At 46.2% G+C, this 24,712-nt stretch overlaps 2 protein-coding genes across 2 annotated transcripts in view; both read left to right on the forward strand.

The window, feature by feature from the left end:
• The window catches only part of EEPD1 (endonuclease/exonuclease/phosphatase family domain containing 1), a 276,122-nt gene that overhangs the window by 228,875 nt on the left and 22,535 nt on the right, over positions 1-24,712 (forward strand). Inside the window, exons 4-5 of the mRNA XM_068236395.1 lie at positions 13,725-13,859; positions 17,744-17,873. Coding sequence (XP_068092496.1) covers positions 13,725-13,859; positions 17,744-17,873 — 265 coding nt within the window. The remainder of the gene's footprint in view (positions 1-13,724; positions 13,860-17,743; positions 17,874-24,712) is intronic.
• LOC137517535 (uncharacterized) lies at positions 6,486-8,012 on the forward strand. The gene is made up of 2 exons (XM_068234522.1): positions 6,486-6,565; positions 6,786-8,012. Exon 2 carries the CDS (start codon positions 7,021-7,023, stop codon positions 7,831-7,833), a length of 813 nt encoding a protein of 270 aa, XP_068090623.1. The 5' UTR covers positions 6,486-6,565; positions 6,786-7,020; the 3' UTR covers positions 7,834-8,012.

Consider the following 24,712-nt stretch of genomic DNA (forward strand, 5'->3'; position numbering starts at 1 on the left):
ACAACAAGTTAAATGTTTGTATTCAATGCCAAGCTGCTGCAGCTAAAGCTAATAACATTTTGGGATGCATTAAAAGGGAAATAAAAATTCGAGATGCACTGGAATATGAAATTCAGTTCTGGGCACCACATTACAGGAAAGATATTGCCGTTTTAGAGCAGGTGCAGAGACGAGCAACAAAATTGATACGAGGGATTGAAGGTCTCACTTGCCAAGAAAAGTTAGATAAACTGGGTTTATTTAGTCTAGAGAAAAGACGCCCTAGAGGGGATCTAATTAACATGTAATTAACATGCAATATAAAAGCTTGACAGATGAGCTTTTTGTCCCTAGGCCTTCACATAGGACTAGAGGACATGATCTGCACATGGAAGAAAAACGTTTTAGCCATTTATTTAGGAAAGGTTTCTTTACAGTAAGAGTGATTAAGATGTGGAATGCATTGCCACAGGAAGTAGTTATGGCAAATTCTATATCTGCATTTAAAGGGGGCTTATACGCCTTCCTTGCGTTGAAAGACACCCATGGGTATAATTACTGGGTAATGCCCAGTGGTGTTAATGCAGGGATTGTATCTGATTACCATCTGGAGTCGGGAAGGATTTTTTTCCCTTTTGGGGCTAATTGGACCATGCCTTGTAAGGGTTTTTCGCCTTCCTCTGGATCAACAGGGATATGTGAGGGAGTAGGGTGGTGTTGTACTTGTTTCCTGTTTTCTGGTTGAACTCAATGGACGTATGTCTTTTTTCAACCCAAATAACTATGTAACAAAACCAGTTATCTTACAGATTTAGATTAAATCACCACCTCCCTGTACTCTATACCAACCGACCGCAACGCAATCTTACATTTTCGTAGTGCGCATCATAGGCATCTGATTAGAGGGCTACCTATGTCCAAGTATCTTCGGGGTTACAGGATTTGCTCTGATCCAGTTGATAGCGAGGATAAGATCAAAGAAATGACCAACACATTTCTTGCACGGGGGTACTTGCAGGGCTTACTCAACAGTGCCATTTCAAAAGTATGGGAAAGATCTGATGATGGCCAGCCTCAGAGGTCTGTCTTGAACTGAATACCTTTTCTTCACTACCAAAGTAAGGCATCACAGGCGATTTGGAAATTGGTCCTTTAAAATTCCAACATATTGAAAGCAGATCCCACATTGAGTCCACAGGTGAAAGCAGAACGGAGCAATAAATCTCTTAAAGATATGCTTATTCAAGCAAATCCGGTGAAAAAATATTGCATTGCTTTTGGTGTGTGAATGCAATGTCTGCAATTTGATCATAACAGGGGAACAATTCTACCATCCTCACAGTGGAAAGACTTTCCTCATTAGAGGGTACTTCAATTGTAACACATCTTTTTGTGTATACATCTTTTAAACAAACCTGAAGTGAACTTATGATTTAATGAATTGTATGGGTAGTACAGATAATGAATAGAACATTGGTAGCAAAGAAAAGAGTTTCATATTTTTATTTCCAGTTACATAGCTTTTGTTTTTATAACATTGCATCATTCTGCCATATGTGCAGTTTAGAAACCTCACCCTTTGAACTTTCCTGCAGTAAAATCTGAAGCTGTCTCCCACTGATACCAACTGAAGTTTTTAAACTCTTCCTGTGCTGGAAAACAACCTAAGACTTTTTTCTTTGCTACAAATGTTCTATTTCTTAGCTGTATTACACATACAATTCTTTATTTTAGAAGTTTATTTTCACTCTAGATGTGCTTTAGATGCCCTTCACTATGTTTGTTCATCTCTTTTCTGCATCAATCTGATGAGTTTATATTTATCTTTTAGATGCCAGTTTATGTTATTGCCCTTGACAAAGGGACGCTTTGATGTTCCAAAACGATGGATTTTAATCTTGATACTTTATTAACCACTTCAGTACCAGTGGTCTCTGCCCCCTTAAGGATCAGAGACCGCTGGTACCAGAAACCGACAAATATCAATGAATTGCCGCCCATGCCCACTGCTACCACCGTCCATGCCGAACACCCACCGCCTCAGGCCACCCACTCTGCCATCTCTATGACGGCAGAGCTCTGTAAGCCAGTCAGGAGTCACTTTCATTGGCTCCTGACCGTGTGATCAATGTAAGCCAATGGGAGTTGCTTACATTGATGATAGAGTCAGGAGCCAATGAAATCGGCTCCTCACCGGCTCACAGAGCTCTGCCATCATAGAGACAGCAGGGTGAGTGGTCTGCGGTGGGGAAAGGGCGACGAGATCGGCAGGAGCGGCGAGAACGCGTGGCAGCAGTTATGTGGAATTTACGCCCTGACAGGTATAACAGCTTCAAAACAGGGCGTAGATTTCAATCACTGCCGTCCAGAAGCGTTTAAAGAGGGATTGTCAGCCACAAAATCAATTCCATTTACCCACTGCTCTGTGCTTATTGTGCAGCCTGGAACCTCACCCTACATTGCAAGCACTCCAATCTAATCAAAAAAGTTTCTATGTGGTACATTGACGACGAGAAGGAAGCTTGTCATCTCCCCTCCCACAGTCCTGCTCCTCACTGGTTGGCTGAGGGCAGTTCAGTGGGAAGCTAGTGCTGAATTCTGATCTTGCTATGCTCAGATGTTTACAAAGCAAGCGGCTATGACAGAGCAGATTCTAGGAGAAAAAAAAGAGTAGGGGGGAAATTACATCAGAATTAGCTTCAGTCAGAGGGAATCAAAATAGCAAATGCCTACAACAGAATTCTCTTTATTTACTATATAAAATTCACTGAAATCAAAATGTGTACTGTACAATACATCTGTTATGTGTGTTGTACAAGTTATCTACTTATATATATGTTTTTTTTCCTGGCATAGTATGGCTGACCCTGCTGCTTTAAACCATTTTGCAGAACTTTTGGTGTGCTGACATTCAATGGTTTACTGCTTTAGGTGGTCAGTCATACTGATTCCAAAATACATATCCTGCTGCCAGCAGAATCACAACGTATAGGCTTATCATTGTTCCATCAGCTATAACCATAACACTTCAATTCTCAACTTACAGAGTAGCTTAACTTCTAGTAAGAAAAATAAAATTGTTATCTAATCACCACCAGTACAAATTCGAATTATTTTACAGTCACATTCAACTACTTTGCTGTTTCAACACATCTCTTATTCTAGTTGCTTCACAGTAAGTCACCAAGCAAGCTGCTTCACACTGAGTCCCCAAAACTGGGGAGTGTGTGTGTGTGCGCATCTTATATGCAGAAGATACAGAATATTGTGTGGCAGAGTGCTCAGGGAAGGTCTCACCTGATCCTGCTGCCGCAATCCTCTTCTCCTCCAGCTACTTCGGAAGGATGTGCAGTGGCTGCAACAAGGCAGACTGTGGTGAAGAGGAACGTGGTAACTGGGATCCTGAAGAACGGTGAATGAACGGAGCTAGACAGAGGAGGAGAGTATCGGGCAGCAGAATCAGGTGAGATGTTAAACTTAGGCTTTAGTTTAGTGTAGTGTCTGTAGCTGGTGGGCATAAGGGGTTAGTGAAGTGTAGTTGGTGGAGAGAGCAAGGGTCAGTGAAGTGTAGTGTAGTGCAGTGTAGCATAGCAGCAGGGGTGAGTGTAGTATAGCTAGTGGGCATAGGGGTTAGTGTAGTATAGTGTAGTTGGTAGGGGTAGCAGGGGTAAGTGAACTGTAGTGTAAAGTAACAGGAGTAAGGCCCGGTTCACATTAGCGGCTGCTATCCGGAATCGCCGTGCCGGAGCCGTGCCGGAGCCGGACCGCATGCGGACCGGACGAAACGGACGCACGGCATAGCAATGAAAGTCTATGCGACCGTTCACATGCGTCCGTTTCGTCCGGACCGGAGCCGGACCGGATCCGGACTCCGGCGTCCGTTCCAACATGCGCTATTTTTTGGTCCGGCTGGTCCGGCTGACGTATCCGGACCGGAGCCGGAATGTTGCATCCGGCCAATGGAAACCAATGAGAACCGGAGAGCGCACAACACACTGGCTATAAAAACCGGATGTTGTACCACACTTCCTATGCAGACTCTATGGTATGGTGGCCATTTTGGATGGGGACCACATGGCACCAGCGTTCACAGAGTGGAGCAGCAGTGACTTCATGCTGGAGCTCTTTGGCAGCAATATGGAGCAGGATCTGTCTGATAGCGAGGGGGTGAGGCCCTACACATCAGAAGACCTCATCCTACAGGTGCAGCAGGTACCAGCCCTGTGGGACAAGGGGGATGCGGACCACAGCAACATCAAAAAATGCAGAGGCCTGTGGAAAAAAATTGCCAAGCTGTATGTGGAGGACTTTGAGAACTTGAGCAAGAGACAGCAAGGCACAGAGGGTATGTTGACTAGAAGTTTTTTTGGGGGGGCTTGTGGTTTAAGCTTGTGATGTATTCAACTTTTGCTATGGATTTGTGTCACCCACGTGTTGCCCACCCACCCGTGGCCCACCCACCTGTACCCCACCTGTGATGTATCCCACCTGTGATGTATCCCACCTGTGATGTATCCCACCTGTGGTGTATCCCACCTGTGCTGTATCCCACCCACCTGTGATGTATCCCACCCACCTGTACCCCACCTGTGCTGTATCCCACCCACCTGTGCTGTATCCCACCCACCTGTGCTGTATCCCACCCACCTGTGCTGTATCACACCCACCTGTACCCCACCTGTGATGTATCCCACCTGTGATGTATCCCACCCACCTGTACCCCACCTGTGCTGTATCCCACCCACCTGTGATGTATCCCACCCACCTGTACCCCACCTGTGATGTATCCCACCTGTGATGTATCCCACCTGTGATGTATCCCACCTGTGCTGTATCCCACCCACCTGTGATGTATCACACCCACCTGTACCCCACCTGTGCTGTATCCCACCCACCTGTGCTGTATCCCACCCACCTGTGCTGTATCCCACCCACCTGTGCTGTATCCCACCCACCTGTGATGTATCACACCCACCTGTACCCCACCTGTGATGTATCCCACCTGTGATGTATCCCACCCACCTGTACCCCACCTGTGCTGTATCCCACCCACCTGTGATGTATCCCACCTGTGATGTATCCCACCTGTGATGTATCCCACCTGTGATGTATCCCACCTGTGCTGTATCCCACCCACCTGTGATGTATCACACCCACCTGTACCCCACCTGTGATGTACCCCACCTGTGATGTATCCCACCTGTGATGTATCCCACCTGTGATGTATCCCACCCACCTGTGATGTATCCCACCCACCTGTACCCCACCTGTGCTGTATCCCACCCACCTGTGCTGTATCCCACCCACCTGTGCTGTATCCCACCCACCTGTGCTGTATCCCACCCACCTGTGATGTATCCCACCCACCTGCGATGTACCCCACCTGTGCACATAAAACATACACAATGACCAATTATTATACATCAATTTATTGTAAAAAATTAATACATTTAAAATCACTCAAACTTGAAACTCCAAAATAAACACATTTCAACAAAACATATTAAAAACCAAACATTCACCCTCGTCCAGGTGGTGTGGTAAAATAAAGTCTCAGTTGGTCCCTGTTCCGCAGTGACACTACCCTTGGCCTGGTTGCATACCTCCGCAGGGGCATTAGTGGAAGCACATTCGGGGGTTCCGGAGTCTCTCTTTCCTCCTGCCGCACAAAGTTGTGGAGGATGCATGCTGCCTTCACCACGACAACTGCGTTGCCCGGTTTCAGCAGCATGGGCGTGTGGAACACCCTCCACTTTGACACCAGGATCCCAAATGTGCACTCCACCATTCTCCTTGCACGGCTCAACCGAGCATTGAAGTGTAGCTGGCTGGCATCAAGTCCCCTGTCTGGGTACGGACGCATTACATGGTCGGACAGGGCGAAGGCCTCGTCCCCCACAAACACATAGGGGTAGGCCGGTGCCCTTGTCCCAGGCCAGGGTCTGTCACGGGGGAGACGCAGTCTGCCTTCCTCCATCAGCCGGCAAAGGGTCGTACGCTGGAAAATTCCAGAGTCATTGGAACTACCGTACGACCCCACATCCACGTACACAAACTTGTAGTCCGCATCTGCCACTGCCATTAGAACAATGCTGAAGTATTTTTTATAGTTGAAATAATGGCTGCCACTCCCCACGGGTTTCTGAATCCGGATGTGTTTCCCATCCAGTGCGCCAACACAATTAGGAAACTTGCACTCGGTCCAGAAGCCCTGGGCGATCTCCTCCCATTTCGTGGTGTCCGGCACAGGCATGTATCTGGCCCTCAGTCGCGTCCAAAGGATCCTCGAAGTCCTCACGACGATGCCTGCCACCGTGCTCTTCCCAATACGAAATGTGACATGTAGCGATGTATATGTTTGTCCAGTTGCGATGTACCTACAAGAGAAATAATCGAAATCAATTTTTCATGTCGTTACAGGAGAAAGGTACAAGACAAGGTGGCGCAATATACGGGATGCATATGTGAAATGGCTACGGAAGAAAAAACTTGCCGAACGAAGTGGCAGTGGCGGGGGAAGGCGACAAAAAGACTACCAATTTGCCAAGCAATTGTCTTTCATCAATGCAAGCCTGGAACCTAGACTGTAAGTACCACTACTGTGGGCAGGAACTGAGAGCTCATTTACCATGACTTCGGCCATGTATTGCTATGGCCTCAATTCCCATGGCTAGCGAACTTTTCTCACAAGCTTTATCAAATGTTGGGTAGAAACGGTTGATAAAGTGATTGCTAGTGTTTGCTAGCTCTGTGAATTGACGCCACATGCTGTTTGGCACACCAATAAATATTGTTTTTATCTACAGGACTGAAGACAATTTGGAGCAAGAGGAACCGACCCAGGAGGCACGGTTCAGCAGTGAGGAGAGCTTGGTGGATGATGACGTCGCCGATGTAACCTATTGCCCCGAGGAGAGGAGTAGGAGGAGGGAGTCCTTAATCCCAACTATCTCCTTTGATGATGACTTGGCAGAAGAGAGCTTGGATGTTGAGGTTGCAGGACCGAGTGTGGAAGAAGCTGAACCTCCACAATCGACCGCTATGGAAGCTCCAGGGGAACAAGAACAAAGTGAGGAGCACCGAGAGACTGCAGCACAACCAGCGCGCAGGGCAACCCCGACACAGGCCAGAGGACGGGAAGATGCTGCCACACCACCAGTGAGGACCACCACACCAGTGAGGCGTCGAGGTACCCTCCCCCCAACAAGGAGAGAGACAGAGTCTGAGATGTCCGGGGCTGTCTCCGGACTTCTCGGGATTCTTCAGAGCCACCAAACTCTCATAACCCGGCAGTTGCAAGATGAGGACAGGGGCCATATCATGGAGCAGTACAAGTCCCACATCACTTCACTGCAATGTGAGCTCGACGCTGTACATGGGCACTACAGGGACGAGCTTAAAATGATGCATGAGATGCACAGAGGAGAAATCGACCAACTGCGTGCGCAGCATCATCAGTCGGTGGGCCAGCTGCAGAACATGATGCAGCAAATGCATCAACAAAGCAAGGAACTACTGAAATTGCAGTCACACCCGTGTTTTCACACTGTGATGTCTCTAATACCATATCTGGAAAAGGTGCCTTCCCAAAACCTGATGGCGTGCCATTCCAATTTGCTGGAGGTGATTAAACAGCACATGGACACGCCATTATTGCAACCACCAATTTTTAGACCCCCACAACCAACAGCAGCGCCCACCTGGCAATCATCACAGATGTACACCGGCTACAGAGGCAGTCAATATGGGCCACCGCTGTCAGGGTCCAGCTCATCCACGACCAGCACCCAAGAGAGTCCAGATTTCCAGGCAGCAACTCCCACCTTTTCGAGTAGTGGTGCCGATACAATTTGAAAAAAAAAGTCAAATTGTTCCTGGACATGCTCCTCTGAATACCTCCGATCCTCGGAGGAAGGATACCATCACAGGGCTTTTTAACTTTTGGTTTTGCTGGACTTGAACTTTAGGGCCTGGTGTCCCCGAAAGACACTACCTGGGTCACAACCTTGTGCCTGTTGCACTGCACCTGTAGTCCTGCACCTGTGCCTTTGATTCCTCTTGTTCCTTACTTTGTTGATCCTAATCACTTGCACAAGACCCTTGGAGCCATGGGTGAAGGACACCTTCACTGGTCGGTGAGAGGCCTAGCCTTTTCACTGACCTGTGTCCTTCATCCATGGCTCAGAGGGTCCTGTGCCAGTGGTTAGGTTTTAGAAGCACTAATAATTTAGGGCCTGGTGTCCCCGAAAGACACTACCTGGGTCACAACCTTGTGCCTGTTGCACTGCACCTGTAGTCCTGCACCTGTGCCTTTGATTCCTCTTGTTCCTTACTTTGTTGATCCTAATCACTTGCACAAGACCCTTGGAGCCATGGGTGAAGGACACCTTGACTGGTCGGTGAGAGGCCTAGCCTTTTCACTGACCTGTGTCCTTCATCCATGGCTCAGAGGGTCCTGTGCCAGTGGTTAGGTTTTAGAAGCACTAATAATTTAGGGCCTGGTGTCCCCGAAACACACTACCTGGGTCACAACCTTGTGCCTGTTGCACTGCACCTGTAGTCCTGCACCTGTGCCTTTGATTCCTCTTGTTCCTTACTTTGTTGATCCTAATCACTTGCACAAGACCCTTGGAGCCATGGGTGAAGGACACCTTGACTGGTCGGTGAGAGGCCTAGCCTTTTCACTGACCTGTGTCCTTCATCCATGGCTCAGAGGGTCCTGTGCCAGTGGTTAGGTTTTAGAAGCACTAATAATTTAGGGCCTGGTGTCCCCGAAAGACACTACCTGGGTCACAACCTTTTGCCTGTTGCACTGCACCTGTAGTCCTGCTCCTGTGCCTTTGATTCCTCTTGTTCCTTACTTTGTTGATCCTAATCACTTGCATAAGACCCTTGGAGCCATGGATGAAGGACACCTTGACTGGTCGGTGAGAGGCCTAGCCTTTTCACTGACCTGTGTCCTTCACCCATGGCTCAGAGGGTCCTGTGCCAGTGGTTAGGTTTTTAAAGCACTTCAATTTTAGGGCCTGGTGTCCCCGAAAGACACTACCTTGGTCACAACCTTGTGCCTGTTGCACTGCACCTGTAGTCATGCACCTCTGCCATCGGTTCCTCTTGCTCCTCACTTTGTTCTTGTTCCTAACCACTTGCACAAGACCCTTTGAACCATGGATGAAGGACACCTTGACTGGTCGGTGAGAGGCCTAGCCTTTTCACTGACCTGTGTCCTTCATCCATGGCTCAGAGGGTCATGTGCCAGTGGTTAGGTTTTTAAAGCACTTCAATTTTAGGGCCTGGTGTCCCCGAAAGACACTACCTGGGTCACAACCTTGTGCCTGTTGCACTGCACCTGTAGTCCTGCTCCTCTGCCATCGGTTCCTCTTGCTCCTCACTTTGTTCTTGTTCCTAACCACTTGCACAAGACCCTTTGAACCATGGATGAAGGACACCTTGACTGGTCGGTGAGAGGCCTAGCCTTTTCACTGACCTGTGTCCTTCACCCATGGCTCAGAGGGTCCTGTGCCAGTGGTTAGGTTTTTAAAGCACTTCAATTTTAGGGCCTGGTGTCCCCGAAAGACACTACCTGGGTCACAACCTTGTGCCTGTTGCACTGCACCTGTAGTCCTGCTCCTCTGCCATCGGTTCCTCTTGCTCCTCACTTTGTTCTTGTTCCTAACCACTTGCACAAGACCCTTGGAGCCATGGATGAAGGACACCTTGACTGGTCGGTGAGAGGCCTAGCCTTTTCACTGACCTGTGTCCTTCATCCATGGCTCAGAGGGTCATGTGCCAGTGGTTAGGTTTTTGAAGCACTTCAATTTTAGGGCCTGGTGTCCCCGAAAGACACTACCTGGGTCACAACCTTGTGCCTGTTGCACTGCACCTGTAGTCATGCACCTCTGCCATCGGTTCCTCTTGCTCCTCACTTTGTTCTTGTTCCTAACCACTTGCACAAGACCCTTGAAACCATGGATGAAGGACACCTACACTGGTCGGTGAGAGGCCTAGCCTTTTCACTGACCTGTGTCCTTCATCCATGGCTCAGAGGGTCCTGTGCCAGTGGTTAGGTTTTTGAAGCACTTCAATTTATTAGGGCCTGGTGTCCCCGAAAGACACTTGGGCAGCTATGCCCTACAACTCTTCCAGCACAAAGTTGGTGGTTGGTGTTCCTTAAAACTGACCGGGCTATACCATAGATATGTTATTTTTTTGTCTTCCATGTTGGAAGAATGTTTCCATGTTGGAAAGTGGTTGTTTTTGCAATAAAAAAATTTGTTTTTACATACCTCAGTGTGATGAGTAGTTGTTCTTGTGGTGTGACTGCTCTCCTGAACGTGGTATCCTTCTTCCTAAGGTCATCCTTCACCATCTCCAAAAGGGTATCAAACCTGTCAGGAGATGGAAAGGAAGAAGCTGTAAAGTATGTTGTGGGACAAGGTGTTGGGTGGAGGATGTGGGAGGTGTGTTTACAGAGGTTTGGGAGTGTTGTGGAGGGTGGGGGTGTAGTGTATAGCTAGGTATACAGGGGTGTGGGGGTCAGGGTGGTGTGTTTAGCTAGGTATACAGGGATGAGGTGTTGTGGGGGTGAGGGTGGGGTGTTTAGGAATGGTGGGGGTTGGTGTATTTAGGCCTATATACTTACAGGGGAATAGACATCCGAGTGTAGCTGTAGAACTTCTGTGGGTGTCGTCTGAGGTCCCGGTAGAGGGCCTGGAACTCTCCCTTCCTCTGCCTCCTGGCTAGTAGAGGGTGCACCCACCATCTCCTGCGAGGAGCACGCCTTCTCCCCACATAGTAGTAGGTAAACAACAGGAAGGAGAGAATTCCCAGGTAATAAGCGTAAAAAATGACTGGATCCATGGTCCCAACTGCTGTCTCTGTATCCAAGGATGGTCTCCACACGTCCAGCTGTCTCCAACAATGACCCCAGAGCTTCTGCTGACCTCCCAGAACCCCAGGTATTTATACAGGTTGTTATCTCTTTAAGAATCCGGATCCGGACCGGAACCGTGTTCATACCGCACGGAAACCGTATGCAACCGGACCGGATCCGGACCGTATCCGGACAGGAACCGTACGGTTCAGGTCCGATCCGGCTCCGGTGCGGTCCGGACATCCGGTGCGGTTTTTGCAAAACCGCAAGTGTGAACGGGGCCTTAGCATAGCTAAGCAGTGTAGCTTAGATAGAGACATTTTAGGGGTAAAAGTATATAATATGCCCCTGCAGCACAGGCGCACCTAGGTTTAGTTATTTTTTGTTTTTTCCTGATTTATGACCTCTAAACATAGGTGTGTCTTATATGCCGGAGCGTCTTATGTGCCAAAAAATATGGTACTTCTATAATAATGTATGTTATTTAGATTTTGTATTAAGGTGAAGTAACTATATAAAGTGGGACCCTCATTTCTGTTTGTTGCAGACTCCTATAACTGTCTTCATGACTGCCTAATTCCATAGCCCTTTAAATCTGACATTTTCTACTCTGCGGCATAGGAATTAGAGCCAATGAAATAATGAAATACAAAGCTAGTACTTGAAGTGAACTGAATGCAGTCTGCATAGGGAGATATCCTAGTAATGCTATTTTCAGAAGCCATCCTTTATGAGACAAGATGCTGTTTGTGCATTGTTGATGAATGTGCTGATATGGCAGGGAGTTTGCCTGTTATTAATACTAGTTTAATGGTATCATATTGATCGAGCAAATGTATTTTTCCTGCATTTGACGCCAGAATAATTTCTTTTAATAGTTTACAAGGTGATTGTGTTCATTCATATGACGACAAGAATGTTAGTGTTCTTATCTACTTAACAAAAGGTTACTTGAATTGCTCTTAGAGGTAAAAGGGTTGGGGTGCAACATAAGAAATGCTAGACTTCCTTTTGCACTTTGTTTGGTACTGCATACAATAGTCACAAATCCATTAATATAAATAACTGAGTCATCCCATTGGTATCTCCTCTGATAATTTACAATATTTTCCTGTATTTTAGTTGGTGTGGGTGGATTGGTGCTTTAACAGTTTTTTTCCACTAATTATTATTAAAGTGACACATTCGATAAAATGTATTTTTTCACTGTAATAAATGTAGTGTTGTTAATGAAAATAAATAAGGAATACATAAGGTACATTTTGTAAGGTTGTTTGTGTTGTGTACCTTTATACATTCAGCGATGGCACAGAAAGGCACCATATACATTTATGAATGGAAATGTACATATTATTACATCTAATTTATATATTTTATTCAATCGTTTTTTTGTGATTGTGTCTAAATCTAACATGCGTGTGTGGTACATTGGTTACAAGAGTCTAATTTCTTATTTGAGCAAAACAAAACCAAAATTGTCAAATCGAAAAATAAAATAAAAAAATTGTAACGTGTGTGGCCACCATTAGGGTTTGGTGTGGGAAACTCATAACTTTCATTTTTGATATCCCCACAAATTTCGGCTTGAGATAATGATATTTTCACTCCAGGATTGGACCTACACATCTTACAAAAATGGCAGAAAGATAAAGATCTGTTTGTCAACGACTTAAAGAGGAACTATACAAGAAACTGTCCTTCTGTAACCCCACATAACTATAGAGCTTTTAGCCAGCAATATTCAGAATAAGCTGTTCCTGTCTGTAAACTCTGTTTACTTTAGACTGCGTGAGGCAGACAGAGACACAGGAACACACAAAGATGCAGTTATTTACACACTATTTGAAGCTATATTTCTGCTTTCTATCATTCTGAAGATATTTCACTCACAGAATTAGAGCCAGTGAAGAATGTTTCTGTATGCTGGATGTGCTGGACACAGTCCTCCATAGTAATGCCCATAGTGAAAACTGTTCTCTGTAAATGTCATATTTTCTTCACATAAAAAAATGAAAAGATGAAAAAAAGCCTTTGCATCGCTATTTTCTAGTAATTACTGGAAATATACAGTATGTGGCATTTAGAACTTTAGTTAACTTTGAGAGTTATCCTTGAAGGTATGCACACATTCACTATTAGTGTCATTTGTCAGGATTGAGGTTGATCTTGCGGGCCACACTGGGAAACAAGCTCTGTACAGACACGTCAGTCTGGTCTATTAGAGTGATGCATATTGTTGCTATGGGTAGGGAAGCAGAGATGATGGCATAGTGCACAAAGGAGCGGTTTGTGGTGGGTGGGGTAAGGAAGGGAAAAATGCAATCAAGAATTGCTGTTGCTTAAAATCAGCCACATTTGAGTTTTATCTGCTGTATATACTAGGCTTCAGTCTCAAGCCGAAAACTAAAAGACAAGGCCACACCTACTGAGCGTCTGCAATGGGCTTATTTCCAATTTAGGTCCAACAAGAAGGCCTGAAATATGTACAGGGTTTTTGGCTAAGAAATTTCTACCATTTGCTGCCTGTATATGATGCTCAGTATTTAAGTTATTGAAACTAGTCTAAAATCAGTAATGCATGGGTGTTGTATTAATTATGAAGACCTTACTGAAAAATATTTACTAGACCTAAGTGTAAGTACACAAATATTTAACTGTATGCAGCTAAAGCCAGAAAATTATAATACTGACAGATATGTTTTCAAGCTTTACAAAGAATAGATTATATGTATTTTATTTCCTATTCTTTTTCTCCAGGTGTTTTTGGTGTAGGATTGTCATAGTTTTCTCATGCCCCTACAGGTGTATGAAATCATAGTTAACCTGTAATGTGTAAATCATTCACTTCCCAGTTTTTGTTTCTATGTTCCAGAAAGTATCATATTCTGGATTTCTGTGGGATACAACAGCAGGCATAGAACTAAAGAATGTCATTTTGCATGAAAGGTCCCAGACTAATGGAAACAGCAAAAATACTTATTTACATGCGCATATTGCCTATTTTAAGGTAAACAATCATTTTATTTATTTATATATTTATTTATTTTGCTCTAATAAAATGCTCTAATGGAAGTCATTGCTACATTTATGGAAAAGCAACATAGGCCTTATAGGGTTGTCGAACTCCAGTCCTTAAGGCCGATGTTCTCACACATTTTTGGCACAGCTGAAATGAACTGATGGAAATGAATCAGGAAAGTTGTGGCTCATCAAGTAGAACCAGGATATGGCCCTCGAGGGCTGGAGCCCGACACCTGCGACCGAGGACATAAACTGTCCGAGGCAGCAGAATGCATCCTATCATTATTTTGAAAGAAATCATTCTTTAGTAAGCCAGCATATTTTTGTGTCTTCTCTACACAACTGTTTATAATTTCTTATATAAAGTCTTGAGAAGCAACAAAATTTTAAGGGAACCCAAGGTGAGAGGGATATGGAGGCTGCCATATTTATTTACTTGTAAATAATGCCAGTTGCCTGGCAGTCCTGTTGATCTTCTGGCATAAGTAGGTAAAAAAAACTGGAACAAGAGTACCTGATCTGCTGCATGTTTGTTCAGGGTCTAGACACAGGATAAGAAGAACTGCCAGGCAACTGGTATTGTGTAAAAGGAGATAAATATGACAGCCTCCATATCCCTTATCGGGCTCCCTTTAAAAATGTTAGCATGGCTGACAGTTCCTCTTTAACCACTTACTAAGGGTTTTTCCCCTTAAAGGATACCAGAGCCAAAAAAGGTTGGAGAAACGGGGGAAGCAGGCATGTAGGGGAGCTGCCCTGATGGCCACCGCTCCCCGCATTTCGGCTCTGGTATCCTTTAAAATCCAGAGCAATTTTCACCTTTCATCGCTGCTTCCATTCATTCAGCAATAACTTTATCACTACTTATCACACCTAAATGATCTATACTTTTTTGCCACAAATTAGGCTTTCTTTGGGTGGTACGTTTTGCTAAGAATTATTTTATTTTATATGCATTTTAAAGGGAATAAAAAGAAGAAAAATTAAAAAAAAAATCAATGTTTCTCAGTTTTCAGCCATTATGATTGTAAAATAAAATGTATTACTGTAGTTAAAACACACACATTTTATTTGCCCATTCGCCCTGTTATTACAGCGTTTAAATGATGTCCATACTGCAAGTGTGTTATATATGACAGGGAGGGGGCAGTATAATGGGCTTGATTTAGGGATAGGAAACCTATTTTGTAATACTCTTCATTGTAATTTTTTTGGGGGGCCACCAGCTGTCTTCACAAAGTGTCCTGCCTGGTTAAAATGCTGAATCGCAAAAACACAGATAAGCCAGCTTTTTAACACCCACATTTTGGATGTACAGTGGGAGGGTTGACTTATCCAAGAGTGATATACTCAGAGCAGAGCCCCCTATGCAGTGTGATGATAAATGCATATGTACCTGTCCTCGCTCCAGCTTGCATCCACACATCTACCTGGAAACTTTCTTAACTGGCCAGTAGAGCTATGGGCTCAATGCAGTTACCGTATTTTTCGGACTATAAGACGCACTTTTTCTTCTCCAAAAGGGGGGGGGGGGGGTAAAAGTCAGTGCGTCTTATAGTCCGAATGTGTCCTTTAACACCAGATGCAGATAGTGCAGCGGAAGCAATTACCTATCCGCGCGCTTCTTGGGGCTCCTTGGTGCAGGCCACTCCACAACACTGCAACAGCAGCACGATCCAAGCATCTCGGCATACTGGCGGCTGTGCTCCAAAGTCCCTGTACTTGCAGCGATCCAAGTAGCTGCGGCAGCTGTAATGCAATTTCCCTGGACATGTGCATCATACATCATGAGTGGCTGCTGGTAAACAAGAAAGTACAAAGGCATCAGTGCTCCTTACAGTTGCTGCAGCCACTTGGATCGCCCCTCGTCTTCTGCTCCAACCACTGCAAGTACAGGGATTTCAGAGGACAGTCCCCAGTATGGGATGCCTGGATCACGCTGCTGTTGGCTGCCACAGAGTGGCCTGTACCAAGGAGCCCATCATGTCAAGATCACCACAACGGCTGGAAAAGGAAAGAGAGCGCCTGAATGGACACCTGGATAGGTGAGATCATCCACTTTTTTTTTCGAAATAGAATTCTGGTGCACAGGTCAATCAATTAATTAGTTCACCCACTTCAATAGAAGTTGGGCAAGGCAGGTCTGCAATACAATACAGGACCAGAAAAAGAAGCCAGACCGCCATTCTGGAACTATAAAAATAGAAAAACTTTATTGGTCAAAATACATGCGGTACCCCAAAAATAGTAAGCATCTCACCAACACCAAACCCCCCATAAAAACTACACTAGGCCAACCATAGGAGCGCTCCTCACAGCCCACACTTACTCATACCACACACATACGTGCAATACTTTCCAGATCGGCCGATCATATAAGTTGCACATGTGAGGATGAGCTGGAGAATAATCGATAAAGAGTTATGGGCTTAGTTAGTTCATGAGATTTCATATGCCATGGAGACCAGGTTACCAAGCAACTGGCAGCAGTATTATATTAAAGGGAAGGTCCAAGCGAAAAAAAAAATTAAGTTTCACTTACCTGGGGCTCCTACCAGCTCCATGTAGCCATCCTGTGCCCTCGTAGTCACTCACTGCTGCTCCAGTCCCCCGCTGGCAGCTTTCTGACCTCGGAGGTCAGGGCCACATTGCATACATTTTTACGCATTCCAGCTAGTGCAGGAACAAAAATGTATGTGTTGCACCACTAACGCGTAAAAATGTATGTGTTAATGTTCCTGCACTAGCGGGAATGTGTAAAAATGTACGCAATTCGGCCCTGACCTCCGAGGTCAGAAAGCTGCCAGCGGGGGACTGGAGCAGCAGTGAGTGACTACGAGGGCACAGGATGGCTGTATGGGGCTGGTAGAAGCCCCAGGTAAGTGAAACTCATTTTTTTTCTTGCTTGGACCTTCCCTTTAAGACTTCTGCTTTCAAGCGCTGCTAACATGCCAGGCACACAACTCCAACACAGTCCCTACTCCTTGCTATAATTAACAACTTCTGAATATTGTAATGAGGGGAAAGATATGTAATATGTCTCAGGGAGAGGTGTAGCTATCCAGCACACCGGTGGGACAAAAAGAGTGTAATACAACTGGGTGAGTAGAGGGGCAGTGTTATCAACCACCTCAGGTCCTGTGCGATACTACTCAAACAACATACTGGGAAAGACATACATAGGGTGCAAATATATACAGTGACACAACTTTGACATGTTTTACCCCGAAGGGCCTCGTCAGAAAGTAAGAACAGAGTACAGCCCCAGTGTCAGCTCTGACTGGGGCTGTTTGCTACTGGGAATTCTGTTGGGGGATATTGTAAATAGCTGTATTTCTGTTACACTGTACACTGTTTTTGCTTTCTGACGAGGCCCTTCGGGCACCCGCCCACACCCCTTGCCGCTCCCCCGCCTCCCTGCATGCTGTGAGAGAGAATCAACCTCTCCTTCCAGCGCCGTGACCCAGAGGTCACAAAAGTGAAAGTGGACAAGTGCGGCCCACAGGAGCAGCGGAGAGTGGCGTGGATGGTGGCTACCTGATCCGCACAGCCCCCCGGATCAGGTAGCATAATTTGTTTTTTAATTTTATGAGCCCAACTTGGGCTCTCTTTAACTAGGATGTCTGCATATCTATTAACTGATACACTGCTGTTTCAGATGGGACAGGCATGAGTTCATATAGACAAACATTTGAATTCATAATCCCTAAATTCTTGCTGCTCTAAAGAAATGTTTTATGAGCTATAAGAAACAAAGTATGATCTTCTCAATGGGCTATGTTGCTTTTTGTAACAGTTATCTCTTCTAATATACTTTTAATCATTTTTCAGAACAATTGTATTCATTAACTTTTGTTCTTTGCTGTTTAGGTTGGAACAAATGATGTGACCCTGGTAAATATTCACCTTCACCCTCCTCCTGTAAATGAAGCTGGAAAGACGCAATGCGACAGTCAAACATTTTCCACCTTTGGACAAACATTGCTGGAGACCCTGAAAGGTATGTAATGTGGCAATGACCTGCTGATGTGAACATTACCCAGTCTACTGTAAATGCTGATACGCTACACACCCGACTAGTGATGAAATATGGCATGTATGGTATCATTTTAACCGGGGCGAGACGAATAATGTATTTTGAGGCATTTCAAAACTGTGGCATTTGTCATGTAAAAGTTAGGTAAGGGGAAACATGAAAAAATGTGTAAATTTTGCATTTGCGCCTAATTTATCTTGATAGATTGCCCATGAAATTAATATTTGAAATGAAATATTACCCTAACAGAGCCTAGATAAAGCCTAAAGCGTATAATAAAAAGTTATTTCTGTAACAAAAGTGACACAGCTAAAATGCCAAAATTGCCAGAAACCTTAAAGAGACTCTGTAACAAAATGTTCAGCCTTATTTCTTTTATCCTATAAGTTCCTATACCTGTTCTAATGTGCTCTGTCTTACTGCAGCCTTTACTAGTTGCACAATGGCTGTATTATCTATGTTGTGTAATCTAATCTTCTTTCCTTTGTCAGCTTTGTCGGCTCAGGCAGGAATGTGCTGCTCTGCTGTGATAGGGTGAAGCTATGCACACCCCCTCCACGCCCCCTGCAGGTTCTGTATGAGTCACAGACTGAGCTTCTCTCAGCCTATCACATGCTAGTTAGCAGCCATGTTATTTGTTTGTAAACACTGCCTAAAACTGGCAATTTCGACACACACAAGTCGTCAGCAGGTGCTCGTCAGCCAATCAGGATGCACTGTCATACACCCTTTACCTGCCATACCACATCTAGCAGCCATTAGCATTCAGGTGGGAGGCTTCAGTTTGACGCAAATCGCAAGATTCCGTCGCTAGCAGGACCGCCCCGTGCAGGCATCCCTCCCACAGGGGTCCCTCCCTAACCGCTCACCTGTCCGCCATGTCCTAGAGCTGAAAAAAAAGTTTAAAAACACACGATTGGTTCGCACGATGGCCAGGGGCCCCGGACCTCTCTCACTGGCCGGGGCCCCAAGGCCAATGCGCGATACCTGGAGGGGAGTGCAGGTGGGCCTGGACCTCTCACACCCAGGCTCTGGACCTCTCACATCCAGAAAACCCACCAACACTGCCTCCATACTGAATGCTAAATTCGACACACACAAGCAATAGAACACAGCAATACATGCATGCAGCTACATTTGAGTCGTCAGCAGGTGCTCGTCAGCCAATCAGGATGCACTGTCATACACCCTTTACCTGCCATACCACATCTAGCAGCCATTAGCATTCAGGTGGGAGGCTTCAGTTGGACGCAAATCGCAAGATTGCGTCGCTAGCAGGACCGCCCCGTGCAGGCATCCCTCCCACAGGGGTCCCTCCCTAACCGCTCACCTGTCCGCCATGTCCTAGAGCTGAAAAAAAACGTTTAAAAACACACGATTGGTTCGCACGATGGCCAGGGGCCCCGGACCTCTCTCACTGGCCGGGGCCCCAAGGCCAATGTGCGACACCTGGAGGGGAGTGCAGGTGGGCCTGGACCTCTCACACCCAGGCTCTGGACCTCTCACATCCAGAAAACCCACCAACACTGCCTCCATACTGAATGCTAAATTCGACACACACAAGCAATAGAACACAGCAATACATGCATGCAGCTACATTTGAGTCGTCAGCAGGTGCTCGTCAGCCAATCAGGATGCACTGTCATACACCCTTTACCTGCCATACCACATCTAGCAGCCATTAGCATTCAGGTGGGAGGCTTCAGTTGGACGCAAATCGCAAGATTGCGTCGCTAGCAGGACCGCCCCGTGCAGGCATCCCTCCCACAGGGGTCCCTCCCTAACCGCTCACCTGTCCGCCATGTCCTAGAGCTGAAAAAAACCGTTTAAAAACACACGATTGGTTCGCACGATGGCCAGGGGCCCCGGACCTCTCTCACTGGCCGGGGCCCCAAGGCCAATGCGCGACACCTGGAGGGGAGTGCAGGTGGGCCTGGACCTCTCACACCCAGGCTCTGGACCTCTCACATCCAGAAAACCCACCAACACTGCCTCCATACTGAATGCTAAATTCGACACACACAAGCAATAGAACACAGCAATACATGCATGCAGCTACATTTGAGTCGTCAGCAGGTGCTCGTCAGCCAATCAGGATGCACTGTCATACACCCTTTACCTGCCATACCACATCTAGCAGCCATTAGCATTCAGGTGGGAGGCTTCAGTTGGACGCAAATCGCAAGATTGCGTCGCTAGCAGGACCACCCCGTGCAGGCATCCCTCCCACAGGGGTCCCTTCCTAACCGCTCACCTGTCCGCCATGTCCTAGAGCTGAAAAAAAAGTTTAAAAACACACGATTGATTCGCACAATGGCCAGGGGCCCCGGACCTCTCTCACTGGCCGGGGCCCCAAGGCCAATGCGCAACACCTGGAGGGGAGTGCAGGTGGGCCTGGACCTCTCACACCCAGGCTCTGGACCTCTCACATCCAGAAAACCCACCAACACTGCCTGGGTGTGAGGGGTCCAGGCCCACCTGCACTCCCCTCCAGGTGTCGCGCATTGGCCTTGGGGCCCCGGCCAGTGAGAGAGGTCCGGGGCCCCTGGCCATCGTGCGAACCAATCGTGTGTTTTTAAACATTTTTTTTCAGCTCTAGGACATGGCGGACAGGTGAGCGGTTAGGGAGGGACCCCTGTGGGAGGGATGCCTGCACGGGGCGGTCCTGCTAGCGACGCAATCTTGCGATTTGCGTCCAACTGAAGCCTCCCACCTGAATGCTAATGGCTGCTAGATGTGGTATGGCAGGTAAAGGGGTATGACAGTGCATCCTGATTGGCTGACGAGCACCTGCTGACGACTCAAATGTAGCTGCATGCATGTATTGCTGTGTTCTATTGCTTGTGTGTGTCGAATTTAGCATTCAGTATGGAGGCAGTGTTGGTGGTTTTCTGGATGTGAGAGGTCCAGAGCCTGGGTGTGAGAGGTCCAGGCCCACCTGCACTCCCCTCCAGGTGTCGCGCATTGGCCTTGGGGCCCCGGCCAGTGAGAGAGGGCCGGGGCCCCTGGCCATCGTGCGAACCAATCGTGTGTTTTTAAAACTGGCAATTACAAGCAAGGATTGCAGCAGGGAGTGGCAGACACAGCAAAGAGGGGCCCAGGAGAACATAATGAATAGAATGGTATGCTTTTTATTGTAAGAATTTTAGAGCACAGATTCTCTTTCAATAGAATCTGTTACCCTGGGGGGTACTTACCTCAGGAGGATCCAGCGGCTTCCCCCGTCTTGCTTCATCCTGCGGTGGTCTCGCTTGGCCACCCTGAACAGTGGCCATGTAAATATTTACCTTCCAGGCTTAAGTGCAGACGCAGTAGGGGTTCGTGGCTTGGAATCAGGCGGAAATACTCTACTGCGCAGGCACAGACCTATTTCGCCTACGCAGTAGAGTGGTTCCAACTGGGATCAGCTATTTTTGCCTGATCCCAAGCAAAGAGCCTCCGCTGGAGCAGGGGAAGGTAAATATTGCATGCGCTACTGCGCCTGCGTCACAGCCAGCCACAGCCTGACAAATTGTCAGCTGTGGCTTACGAGGGGCCCAGTGAGACCACCGTGGGACAGAGGAGGATGGGGGAAGTCTTGTAAGGATCCAGAGGCTTCCCCCTCCCGAGATAAGTACCCCCTAGGGGAACTTTTTTTAGTCACAGAGTTTGTTTAAGGGGTAGAAACCCTGGAACCTGAAGTGGTTAATACACTCAGCTTCTGGTATATAATGCAGTCATGCAGTTGTCTGTAGTTAGAATAAGTGCAGGGTTTGTGTCTATGAAATAAGTTGGCAGTACCAAAACTGCTCTATTATATCTTTGAATTGCCATGGGTGCAAGCTATATATCTGCAATTAAATAATGTATCAGGATTTGCATATACGGTATCTGACAAAAGTGAGTACACTTCTCACATTTTTGTGCTGCTGGCAACAAAAATGAGTACACCCCTAAGTGAAGAATGTCAAAATTCTGTCCAATTAGGCATTCTCCCTCCCCAGGGTCATATTACTCACTAGTGTTACAAGGTATGTTAAATTTGGTGTTATCATTGTCACACTCTCTCATGCTGGTCCCTAGAAGTTCAACATCATGGCAGATAACTTTTTTTCTTAAAGGGGTTCTGTGGGGGTTTGCTAAAGAGAAAAACTGCCACTTACCTGGGGCTTCTATCAGCCCCCTGTAGCAAAAATGTCCCACGCGGTCCTCCTCCGATGCGCCGTTCCCCGCCGCTGGCATCGGGCATTAATCGTCTGTGTCATAGACGAATAATGCGCGTTGCCGTTCGCGTCATCAGAAGCTTACTGCGCATGCGCAGCACGCAGTTTTCTTGTACTGTGCCTGCGCAGTAAGCTTTTGATGATGTAGACGGGAGCGAGCACGGCCGCGCAGCCACAGTTGGACGCCGACGGGAGCATGATTAGGGTGCACGCAGGTCAGACCGTCCATGCACAGTAGCTGTCGACTGGCAGCGACTGGCCAGCTTTGGGGGAGTCACTGCTGCTTGCCGCGGGTACTCGGACGGGCACAGGATGACTCCAGGGGGCTGCCAGAAGCCCTAGGTAAAATAAAAGGATTTTTTTTATTTTCACTTAAGTAACCCTTTAAGCAGTGCTAGAAAATAATGGTGGGCACAAAAAGACACTTTGAGCAGAGTTTTGACATTCTTCACTTAGAGGTGCGGGATTTCAAATGGGTGGAGAAATAATTTGAATTGCCACATTGCAAGAAAATCGCATAGCAGCAATAGGTCAATATATAGGAGCTGAAGTGCACCAAAAATGTAGTTGGACGGTGATTGCGATCAGAAAAAATAGCATTGCAAATGCACTGCACTCAGGAAAACAGTTGCTACAGATTCCATCAGTATGACTTGACCTAGCAGTTTTGCAATCCACAAGCGATCAGAATCAAATCAGAAAAGGGCTCGTAGGCAGGTACACAAGTTCCCTTCAACCCCACCCAGTTTTAGCCAATAGAGATAACAAGGAACTGTGATTTCCCAGTGTGACAACATAATTGGAAATTGGGGTCATTTTGTATGTGAAAAGAAGATTGGTGTGTGGGTGTGCGGGTACTTGGCGGAAGAGTGTCATATACAGGATCTTCTCAAAAAATTAGCATATTGTGATAAAGTTCATTATTTTCTGTATTGTACTGATAAACATTAGACCTTCATATAGTTTAGATTTAAATACACACAACTGAAGTAGTTCAAGCCTTTTATTGTTTTAAAATTGATGATTTTGGCAAGCAGCTCATGAAATCCCAAATTTCATATCTCAAAAAATTAGCATATTTCATCCGACCAATAAAAGAAAAGTGTTTTTAAAACAAAAAAAGTCAACCTTCAAATAATTATGTTCAGTTATGCACTCAATACTTGGTCGGGAATCCTTTTGCAGAAATGACTGCTTCAATGCGGCGTGGCATGGAGGCAATCAGCCTGTTGCACTGCTCAGGTGTTATGGAGGCCCAGGATGCTTCGATAGCGGCCTTAAGCTCATCCAGAGTGTTGGATCTTGCATCTCTCAACTTTCTCTTCACAATATCCCACAGATTCTCTATGGGGTTCAGGTCAGGAGAGTTGGCAGGCCAATTGAGCACAGTAATACCATGGTCAGTAAACCATTTACCAGTGGTTTTGGCACTGTGAGCAGGTGGCAGGTCGTGCTGAAAAATGAAATCTTCATCTCCATAAAGCTTTTCAGCAGATGGAAGCATGAACCCACTTTTGAACCAGAAACAGCAGCAGAAGTGCCTGACCTGAGCTACAAAGAAGCAGCACTGGACTGTTGCTCAGTGGTCCAAAGTATTTTTTTTGGATGAAAGCAACTTTTACATGTCATTCGGAAATCAAGGTGCCAGAGTCTTAAGGAAGACTGGGGAGAGGGAAATGCCAAAACGCCTGAAGTCCAGTGTCAAGTACCCACAGTCAGTGATGGTCTGGGGTGCCATGTCAGCTGCTGGTGTTGGTTCACTGTGTTTTATCAAGGGCAGGGTCAATGCAGCTAGCTATCAGGAGATTTTGGAGCACTTCATGCTTCCATCTGCTGAAAAGCAATATGGAGATAAAGATTTCATTTTTCAGCACGACCTGCCACCTGCTCACAGTGCCAAAACCACTGGTAAATGGTTTACTGACCATGGTATTACTGTGCTCAATTGGCCTGCCAACTCTCCTGACCTGAACCCCATAGAGAATCTGTGGGATATTGTGAAGAGAGAGTTGAGAGACGCAAGACCCAACACTCTGGATGAGCTTAAGGCCGCTATCGAAGCATCCTGGGCCTCCATAACACCTGTGCAGTGCCACAGGCTGATTGCCTCCATGCCACGCCGCATTGAAGCAGTCATTTCTGCAAAAGGATTCCCGACCAAGTATTGAGTGCATAACTGAACATAATTATTTGAAGGTTGACTTTTTTTGTTTTAAAAAAACTTTTCTTTTATTGGTTGGATGAAATATGCAAATTTTTTGAGATAGGAAATTTGGGTTTTCATGAGCTGTATGCCAAAATCATCAATATTAAAATAATAAAAGGCTTGAACTACTTCAGTTGTGTGTATTTCAATCTAAAATATATGAAAGTCTAATGTTTATCAGTACATTACAGAAAATAATGAACTTTATCACAATATGCTAATTTTTTTTAGAAGATCCTGTATATGTTTAAAGTGGATGGAGATACAATCATGAGATTTAGTGGCAGGCCAGACTTTCCTTATGCCACAACCCTTAGGACACATCCCTAGGTTTCCAACATAACATACTAGTGTCTTATGCTATCAGCCATGCACCCATATGGGAGACAGACAGC

Source organism: Hyperolius riggenbachi, chromosome 5, assembly GCF_040937935.1.
Source record: "Hyperolius riggenbachi isolate aHypRig1 chromosome 5, aHypRig1.pri, whole genome shotgun sequence".
NCBI lineage: Eukaryota > Metazoa > Chordata > Amphibia > Anura > Hyperoliidae > Hyperolius > Hyperolius riggenbachi.